This window comes from Gracilinanus agilis, chromosome 3, assembly GCF_016433145.1.
Source record: "Gracilinanus agilis isolate LMUSP501 chromosome 3, AgileGrace, whole genome shotgun sequence".
Taxonomy (NCBI): Eukaryota; Metazoa; Chordata; class Mammalia; order Didelphimorphia; family Didelphidae; genus Gracilinanus; species Gracilinanus agilis.
The window spans coordinates 556,728,631-556,738,436 of NC_058132.1; the positions used below are offsets into that span (position 1 = coordinate 556,728,631).

General features: G+C 39.7%; 2 protein-coding genes across 4 annotated transcripts in view; one reads left to right on the forward strand and one right to left on the reverse strand.

Annotated features, from left to right (window-relative positions):
- Positions 1 to 3,858, reverse strand: part of LOC123241842 (gametogenetin-like) — a 7,231-nt gene extending 3,373 nt beyond the window's left edge. Inside the window, exons 1-5 of the mRNA XM_044669363.1 lie at positions 3,779 to 3,858; positions 2,966 to 3,059; positions 2,087 to 2,115; positions 664 to 736; positions 124 to 476 (exon numbers count right to left, since the gene is read on the reverse strand). Coding sequence (XP_044525298.1) covers positions 124 to 476; positions 664 to 736; positions 2,087 to 2,115; positions 2,966 to 3,059; positions 3,779 to 3,858 — 629 coding nt within the window. The remainder of the gene's footprint in view (positions 1 to 123; positions 477 to 663; positions 737 to 2,086; positions 2,116 to 2,965; positions 3,060 to 3,778) is intronic.
- Positions 8 to 9,806, forward strand: part of FBXL3 (F-box and leucine rich repeat protein 3) — a 36,170-nt gene continuing 26,371 nt past the window's right edge. Inside the window, exons 1-2 of one of the 3 annotated variants that reach the window (XM_044670581.1) lie at positions 8 to 672; positions 7,348 to 7,521. The gene's annotated coding sequence lies outside the window, so the exon portion shown is untranslated. The remainder of the gene's footprint in view (positions 673 to 7,347; positions 7,522 to 9,806) is intronic. The other 2 variants (XM_044670582.1, XM_044670584.1) reach the window with 2 other exon arrangements.

Below are 9,806 nucleotides of genomic sequence, written 5' to 3' on the forward strand. Positions count from 1 at the left end.
CCCCGGGGGCCGCCGCGGAAAGGCGGAGCAGCCTGAGCAGCCGCGCCAGAACCTCGGGCTCGGATGCGGGCGGAGCGCGGGGGGCCGAGGCGGCCGGTGTGTGGAGAGAGGGCCCCCGCGGGCCTGACGTGAAAGCAGCGAGAGCAGCTGCCGCCGCCGCTGCCTCCGGACCCGGGGGGGCGTGTGAGGGAAGCCGCCACCAGCACCAGGTAACGGAGCCGCAGCGTCCCTGCCGCCCCCAGCCCCCTCCCCCTAGGGGGAGAGGGTCCTGCCAATTTAGGGCTGGGGGAGGGGAGCACAGGGCACCCCGCGGGGCAGACCCCGCTTAAGACCTGGAGGAGGGGGAGGGGTCGCTTCTGTCCGCCCCTCCCCCCTTCTCGGTGATCCCCTGCAAACAAGTCCACCTGGTGCTCAGCGGGGCGGGTGGCTGTGACCCCGCCCGAGCTTGAACGCCCGCTCGGCCGCACCCCTGCACTCTAGTCCTGATTGTTGTTATTGCTTTGGCGGGTGACTCCCGTCCGATGTTTGGAAGTGGGACGGGAGAAGTAATTAGCGGCGCGGAACTGGGCGTCCGGGTGAGGCGCGCTGGGGAGGTCCCCTGAATGCGGAGTTTGGAATGAGTGGCATTAAAGATGTCAACACAGACTGCTCTGGGAAGCCTACGCAAGCACGGTATGGTCTACGCTTCTGGGAAAGGCTCGGGATTTGGCGGGTAGGGTGGTAGGGGGAACACAGTCTACAGAAGCGGAAATTAGCTAATGATGTATAAACCTGTTATCACCCTCCCTTAGTTTTGTTTTAGTTATGCTGGACTGGGAAACAACTTGTAAAGAATATTTCCAAACTAAGGGAAATGATGAAAGGTTAAACATTATTTAATACGCCTTCAGTTGGGAGGGCCCAAATTTTTACCTTAGTTCTTGTTTACTTTGTGAAATTCTGTTCTCTATTAAAGTTTATTAAAATACAATCAACTAGTTTTCATTGTGTGGGTTATCCTTTTGGTGTGTTTACAGGGACTTTTTTTTTTTTTTTAGCACCATCCTACCTTCAACCTGCCATCCAGATGTGCCTAAAATTACTCTTTTTCTCCCCACTTTGGAAGTACACACTGATTTTAATATTAGCCAAAGGGACGAGGCACTGGCACTGAACTTGCTCCCTAAGGGATACCAGTGCAGGCCAGCTCCTTCCTTTTCTGCAAAGTTTTAGTCTTTGAGTTGTGGTGAACACCGAAGATTAACTTGCCCAGATTTAGTATTAGAGTCAAAGGCAGAATTAGAGTCGGAGTATGTATGAGGTAGGACTTGAATATCATTAGTCTAAACGAAAGATAAATATGAAGGATGGGCTGTTGCCCAGACATACTTCATTCCATCAACAAATATTAAAATGAACACCTCCCATTTGAGAAGCAGTATTGTGTATAATGGTTAGAAAGCTGATTTTGCAACCAGAATTAACCTGCTTCAAACATACTGGCTCTGTGCCAAAGTGTCAAACTCAAATAAATACATCCCTGTGGGCTGCCTGTTGACTTAAAAAGCCACAAATTTACATTACTTATGTTGTATTTATATTTTGTTAAATATTGCCCAATTACATTTGTATCTAGTTCCAGTGGCAACGACTCTGCTTTAGGCAACTCTCAAAGACAAATTTTGAACCTTAATTGATAAAAGGGAGTTGCTACATCTGGGAGTTTCTTCTTCCAATGAAATAACAGGCCTAGACCCTTTGCCAGTGTTGGATACTGTTGCTGATGATCAAATTACTTCAGTAGTTTTGGGGGAGTGTTACAATTTAGGCCAGAAAATCCTTGTTCAGCAAAACCCTCCCTTTACTTTTTTATTGTTTTTATTTAAACAGATGCATTTCTGTCATTTTACTTGGTGATTTTTAGCTCAAATTTAAAGCCTGTAGAGCCTTTAAGAATTTAGGAACCTAGAGAGCAGTTATGTACAAAAGCACTGTCCTAGGAGCTTAGAATTAGAAAAATAACTGACAAGTAGCAGAGGCCATTGACTTATTTTCTAGTTCTATTCTGGTCTTTTCCCTCTTTTCAAATGTTTAAAGTTCTACTCACCTTAAAAGTGGGAGATATAGTTCATTGACCTAATTGCAGACAAGAGGGTATATTGAAGAGTATAACGTACAGATTTATGTGTAAAAAGGCTAAATAATTAACTTTAAAGGTTGAAATTAACGAAGATAAATAGATGGTAGATGAATAAATTTGTTTTACTTGGAAAAAGCATATTAAAAATTATAAAGGCATAATTCTATGTTGTATGGCTACTGTTAGCTCAAATACCCATAGCCTATGCTTATTTTATTTTCTTCTAAAGCTCTCAATCACCAAGTCTCTCATACCTTGACAAGAATAAGGTATTTTGTGCTTTAGAATTTCTTGGAAAGTTGTTTCCTACATTATATTGTTTTGTTTTTTCCTTCAGGCTAAACATCCCCAGTTCCTTCCAACAACTCTGGCAAGGTTTTCTATCCTAATTGTGTTCTGGCTTTCCTTAAAATATGCCGTAGCTTTGCTTTCCTAAATTGTGGCAGCCAGAGGTAAATACAGTATTCCAGATGTGGTCTGGCTAGGACAGTGTTTGAAGAGACTGTCTCCCAAATTCTGGATAGTATGTTTATAACGCAACCTAATAATACATTAACATTTTCCCACTGCCATGTGACACTTAAGACATACTGAGCCAGCCTCACAATTTTAAAAAATTACTGCTATTTCTGTTAAACATCAATCACCATTTTTCCATTCTCCCATTTGAGATTTTGGTGTTATCTTTTAACTTTTCACTGTCCCTCACCTCATATCTAGCCAGTTATCCTTCCCACTGCTATAAGAAAATAGGTTTTCTACCAGACAGCTCCAAACCATCCATATGTAGAGCTGTTGTTTACAGTAAATAGAGAAATTTTGAATGTTGCAGATAAGTTCACTTACCTTGGCAGTATACTTTACAGGGATGTTCACATAGATGAAGAGGTTGGGGTACAAATTGCCAGTTGGCTGTGTGTTTGGGAAGCTCCAGAAGAAACTGGGAGAAAAGTTTTTAGGCTACACACCTAATGAAGGTCCACAGAGCTGTTATGCTGACTTCATTGTTGTATGCTTGTCAAACCTGGACAATCTACCAGTTCCATGCCAGAAAATTGAGCCGCATGTGACGATTACCAGGCAAGATAAGGTTTGGGACACAGATCTTCTCCCAAGCTGAACTGACAAGCATTCAAACTTTACTCAAAAAAAGAGACTGATAGTTTGACCACACCACATAGTTTGAATGCCAAGTGCACATTTACCTAACACAAAGAACTCAAAGCAGGTGCTCACTAGGAGGTCAGAAGAAGCAGTATAAGAATACCCCCAAGGTCCTTCTGGAAGAGCTTTAGTATTGATGGTGAGACATGGGAGAATCGGTGTGCCCACATCAAAGAAGGTGCTGTACTTCATGAGCAAAGCAGAATTGCAGTAGCACAAAGGAAATATGAGATGTGCAAATCTAGAGATGTCTCCATCCTAAAGGCTCTAATGCAGTGATGGGCAAACTTTTTAAAGAGGGGGCCAAAGGAAATGCTCATCTGTTAGTCTGTTTCTAAGGCAACTCTTGCAAAGTTTCATTGTATTGTATCCTACTCATTGTATTTGGCAGATTAGGAATAATGTTCTGGGGCTGCATAGAACATTTCAGCGGGCCACATCTGGCCTGCAGGCAGTAGTTTGCCCATCACTGCTCTAATGGACTATATGTCTGACCTGTGGGTAGAGCCTTCCAAACTTATATTGGACTGATCAGCCATAACATATCGTACCCTGAACCCAACATCTTGACCCATTGGTCCTCTTCCAGTAGGAATAACAATCTTACTATAGACCTTCTTGATTACCTATTTGAACTATTGTAGCATAGCTGGTTTTCCTGTCTTTTATTTATTTATTTATTTTTTAATTAATTTATTTTAAACCCTTACCTTCCGTCTTAGAGTCAATACTGTGTATTGGCTCCAAGGCATAATAGTGGTAAGGGCTAGGCAATGGGGGTTAAGTGACTTGCCCAGGGTCACACAGCCAGGACATGTCTGAGGCCAGATTTGAACTTAGGACCTCCTGTCTCTAGGCCTGGCTCTCAATCCACTGAGCCATCCAGCTGCCCCCTTTTCCTGTCTTTTAACTGTCAATTTCTTCCTTGCTCTACCACCCCATGAATGGCACTATCAAACTAATTTCTTACATAGGTTTTTTTTCTTGTCACTACTCTGCTCAAATTTTAAAATTGGCTTCCTGTTACCTACAGAGTAAAAGTTCAGGCTTGCTTTCTACAGTCTAAATTCTCTCCTTCCCCCCCTTCCCCCTTTCACCTTTAGACCTTTAACCATATTTTTAACTTTACTGTCAGCTATAGCTTTATGATTCAGGGGAATAGATTACTATTACACACTACTTTTGCTCTCTGAACATACCCTGTACTTTCCTGCCCCAGTCCTCCCAGTATCCTAAATAACTTCCATCCCTGTCTGCCCTTGTTGAATTCCTAACCATCCTTTAAAGTCCTTGCAGATGTTACCTCCTGTAGGAAGCCTTCCATTCCATTTCTTCCTTCACATAGCCCTCATTTAACATCTTGGATGTACTTAAGTATTTATTTTAGTGACCACTCTGTATTGGATTGTAAGCTAATAGAAGCAGGTACTTTCAAAAATATACCTTGGATACATCTCTGTTATTTAGAATCTTACTTTGAGTGCAAGAAACTAGATAGTGGTATAGTCTACTATAATACTAAATTATAATACTGAAGTACCTCTTCAATTTGTTAGTGTCCTAAATATGACACCCAGAAATGAACATAGTACTTTAGCAGGGAACTGATAAGGGCCAAGTACAAAAGATCATCATCTCTCTAGTTTTGAACACTATGCTTCTCCTAATGCAGCCCAAGACTAAATTAGCTTTTTTTGGCTGCCATGTCATACTGTTGACTCATATTGAGTTAGTAGTTCACTAAAATCTGCAGCTTTTTTTTTTTAGCTCAATTGCTGTCTCTGTACATGTCTCTCCTGACACATTTATAAAATTAACTTTTTTAAGGCTTGAGATTCACTTAAAATTTTTTTTCGATGAAAATGCATTTCTTTTTTCTCCTTTGCTCTTCCCCCGGGGTGGGGGTGGGGGGTGGGAAGCTTTGGAACAAATATGTGTGGTCTAGTAAAACAAGAAGAGTGGCTAGAAATATTTTTGTAAACATAGATTTTTCTCTCCTTTTTGATCTTTTTGGGGTATAGGTCTGGAAGCGGTATTACTAGGGTTAGGAATTTTGGGAACCTTCCAGATCTTTCCATCTCCAAGGCTAACTCTTTATCTTCTATGCTTTCTGCCTTTTTCAAACTTCCATGCCATTTGAAAAGTTGATAAATCTTCCGTTTGTATAATCAATTGATAAAAACACATTATAAAGGACAGATTACCTGGAATATTCTGCACCTCCCTCCAACTTGATTTTAACCCATTTTGACTCCTCTTAAGGTGCTATTATTTAGCCAGTTCTGAATTCCTCTCATTGTATTATTAATATCTCTATAATTTCAACTGGTATACCATTAGATAACTATGCTAAAGGTTTTGCTGAAATCTTATGTTTACTTCATTCTCCTGTTGGATCAGTCTAGTAATCCTGTTGAAAGAAGATTATTATTTTAGTATAATTTCTTCTTCATAAAGCTGAAATTACTGCTTCCCTCTAAATGTTCACAAACTGCTATTTTAATAATACATTTTAGAATTTTTCCAGGAATTAAATCAAGCTTAATGTCCTATGCTTTGGAAATTCTATCCTATTCTCTTCTTTGAAAATCACAATATTGTTATTGTGACCCATTTTTTGCCTTAATTGTACCTTGCACAGAATAAATACTAATATTTGCTGCAATGACTTGTACCTTTTCAGTGTGCCCAGGGTATCATCTTACTCTTCACCTTTCCTGGGGCAGCTGGGTAGCTCAGTGGGGGGCAGCTGGGTAGCTCAGTGGAGTGAGAGTCAGGCCTAGAGACAGGAGGTCCTAGGTTCAAACCCGGCCTCAGCCACTTCCCAGCTGTGTGACCCTGGGCAAGTCACTTGACCCCCATTGCCCACCCTTACCACTCTGCCACCTATGAGACAATACACCGAAGTACAAGGGTTTAAAAAAAAAAAAAAAAGAAACACCTTTCCTTTCTCTTCTTCCCTCCTCCTCTCCCTCCAGTTTGAGATTTAGTCACCTTTTCCTAGAATACCAGAAAAAAATGGGTTAGAATTCTGGCATACATTTTTAAAAATAATAACTTTTTACTTATGTCTTCTGTTTCATTATTATTTTTTGTATCACCCTGGTTATTTCTGGTATCCCTTCCCTTCTCGAGAGCCATCCCATGTGACTTTTTTAATAATAGGGAAAAAAATATTAGCACAATTTGTGTAACATCTGTGGACCTCTCCCATTCATGAAGTATTGAGTTGAAGGTGTTCTCTCATTTCTCTTCATTTGAAGTTACACTTGGAGGATGCTACTTTAAAAAAAATGTTACTTGTGGTATATTCTTTGGATTTACCAGACTTTGGCATACTGACCCCATGGTATTCAGGATTTGAAACATTTTCTTTCTTTTGAATCTACTTAGTCATCTTGCATTCCTTCACTAAACACTGTTTCTTTTTTTTCTTTTTTTTAAACCCTTGTACTTCGGTGTATTGTCTCATAGGTGGAAGATTGGTAAGGGTGGGCAATGGGGGTCAAGTGACTTGCCCAGGGTCACACAGCTGGGAAGTGGCTGAGGCCGGGTTTGAACCTAGGACCTCCTGTCTCTAGGCCTGACTCTCACTCCACTGAGCTACCCAGCTGCCCCCAAAACACTGTTTCTTTTGAGAAACTTTTTTTAAATGATGCTAGATATTAAACTGTAACTCAGTTACAAAGCTCAACATGCAAAAATAGTAAAACTTGGACATAATGGACTCAAGGAAATGATTTATAACAGTTCTACTGCATAGATGCCTGGTTGCTTTCTATAGGAAATCCAATTGTGTCTCCACAGTTGTCTTGCTTAAAGGGAATTCCCCTATTGCTCTCCATTTATATCTTATTTCATTCTAATGTTATTCTTTAGCCTCTAATGCCTTCCTTTAAAAATTGGCCTACTGATACATGCCTTGTTGCTTTGGGAAGGCAAATATGTTGATTCTTTTTCTCTTGACTTATTCCACTTTTTAAAGAACTATCTACTTTTACAAATGGAAAAGAGTAATCTGTTAAGTGGTGCTTAATGATCAGTTTTTTGTTTTTAATTTTTAGTCAGCAGACCTATTTAATTTAAAAAAAAAAAAAGGAGAAAAGATCTATTGGACTCCTTAATCTACGTTTTTCTTCATGGAAAGATCAATGCTCTCTGAGAAAGAAGCATCAGGATACTTTGAGGAGGAAGAATAATCTGCTTGTCCTCCAAGGGATGATGATGTGAATCTACAGGTACTAGCAAGTGATGAGAAATATTTCAGTGTAAGGCTCAGTGGAAGAAGAGAAATAGTGGTAGTTGGTGACTTCTCAAGAAGGGATTATAAGACAACAATTCGTTGACCTGATAGAAAATATCCCAAAGTCTGATGTCTTCTGGAAATGTAACCAGTACATAAGATAAAACCTTTTAAGATTTCTTAAGCTTGATAACTACTACTTATTTCTTGTGATTTACATGGGCACAACTGATAATTTCTGGAAGGAATTGAGCAACATTAGGAAGGATTGTGAAGTCTTGAGAAAGAAAATGAAGACTTTAGGAGCATAGGTAGTTTTAAAAACATATTGCTACTAGTCGAAAACAAGGATCTTAAAAAAGAAAGAAAGGTTTGGGAAAAGAACAACTGCTAAGGAATGTCAGTCACCTAAAAAGTGGTTAGATGTCTGAGAATGGGATTTAGATTTCTGAACCATGGCTTAAAATATAAGAATAAAAAGTTCCCATTCATCTAACAAAAGCTGAAATGAAAATTTATTTCCCAGTTTTGAAATCTTATCAAAAGATCTTTGAAATTGAAAGAGGAAGGAGAAAAGTACCCATGTATGTGTTTCAAGCTAGATACCATACAGAGTACCTATAACATAAGAAAAAGAATAAAAGTCAGAAGACAAAATCCAAGGGGTAAAAGTAAATTTCACCTCTCCTTGTATTCTAATTATTATATTCTTAGCCTTATCACTCCACTAACCATATTCTCCTGACCTCCCATTTCACTGTGACCCAAAGTTGGCAGGGATAGCTAACATTGGTTGGTAGTATCCAGAAAAGTTTTGATAGGCCAGAACATTGAGTTGGATCTAATAAAATATAATTAAATAAGGAAAAATGAAAAGCATTGTGGTGTACTGTATATAAAACTGGCTAAGAAGTTAGGACAACCTAAGTTTTTTAAGTCCTCTAACATACTGGTTGTAGGAGCCTATAGCAAGTATTCTAACTTAATGATCTCCTAGATCAGTGGTTCCCAAACTTTTTTGGCCTTCTGCCCCCTTTCCAGAAAAAATATTACTTAGCCCACTGGAAATTAATTTAAAAAAAAATTTAATAGCAATTAATAGGAAAGATTAATGCACCTGTGGCCATCACTGCTCCCCTAGATCGCTGCAGCACCCACCAGGGGGCGGTAGCGCCCACTTTAGGAATCACTGCCCTAAATAGTAATTTTCTTAAGAGTACAATTTGATGAACAATTGCAGAACTGTGATGTTAGAGGGAAGTTCTTGACCAGGAGCTTTTTTCACTAATGAAATAAGAACGGTCTGGATTCCTCCAAATTTCACCCCCCCCCCCAATAAAATATTACATTCAGGTTCAAAAATATAGTTTCACAAGTACAGGATGGGTCAGGCATGATTAAGTAGCAGTTTGTCTGAAAGTGATCTAGAGGTTTTAGTGGATTGAAAGCTCATTATGAGTCCGTGTTGTGACTTGGCAATCATGAAAGCCAGTGGAATCTTGGACTACATTAAGGGAGTAATAACTTTGATACTCTTGCTGTTCACTGCTGTGGTTCAGTTACATCTGGGATATTATGTTTAGTTCTGTGTGTCACTTTTTTAGTAAGGACATTGATGACTTGGATTCAGAGTGTCTTGGGGAGGGTATATAGTATGGCAAAGGATCTTGAGGCCATATTGGGATTGGTTGAAGGATCTGGCAATGTAATACAATGGAAAGAAGGATAGTTTTAGATTCAGAGAACCTGGGTTCAAATCCTGCTAAGATTCTTGCTGTCTGAGTGACCTTGAATAAGTAGTTTATCTTCCCTTGGCATCAGTTTCCTGAACTATAAAATGAGGAGGTTGGATTAGGTGGCCTCTGGTTCCTGTCTGTTCTAGATCTGTGATCTTATGTGTAGTGTTGAAAAAAAGAAGGCTGATGGGGGAAAAGGTCATTTTCAAGTATTTGGAGATATATTATGTGAAAGAGATTAGACAGTGGTCTTGGGCCTAAGAAAGGTAGAAACAAATATAAAGTATAGAGGTTGCAAAGAAGAAAAAGTAGCAAATTAAATGCATATGTGAGTGAGGAGTTAGATTTTTTATTTTCTTTTTTCCCTTCCTATTTGAGAACTCCTTTCTTTTTCCTCTCCTCTCTTCTCTATTTGGGAGGGTTGGGTAGGAAGGATATGTTAGCAGTAGGATTTCTTTTTTTTTCCTTTCCTTTGCTTTCCTTTCCTCTGCTTTCCTCTCCTCTAGGATTTCTTTTTTTTCGCTTTCCTTTGCTTTCCTCCCCT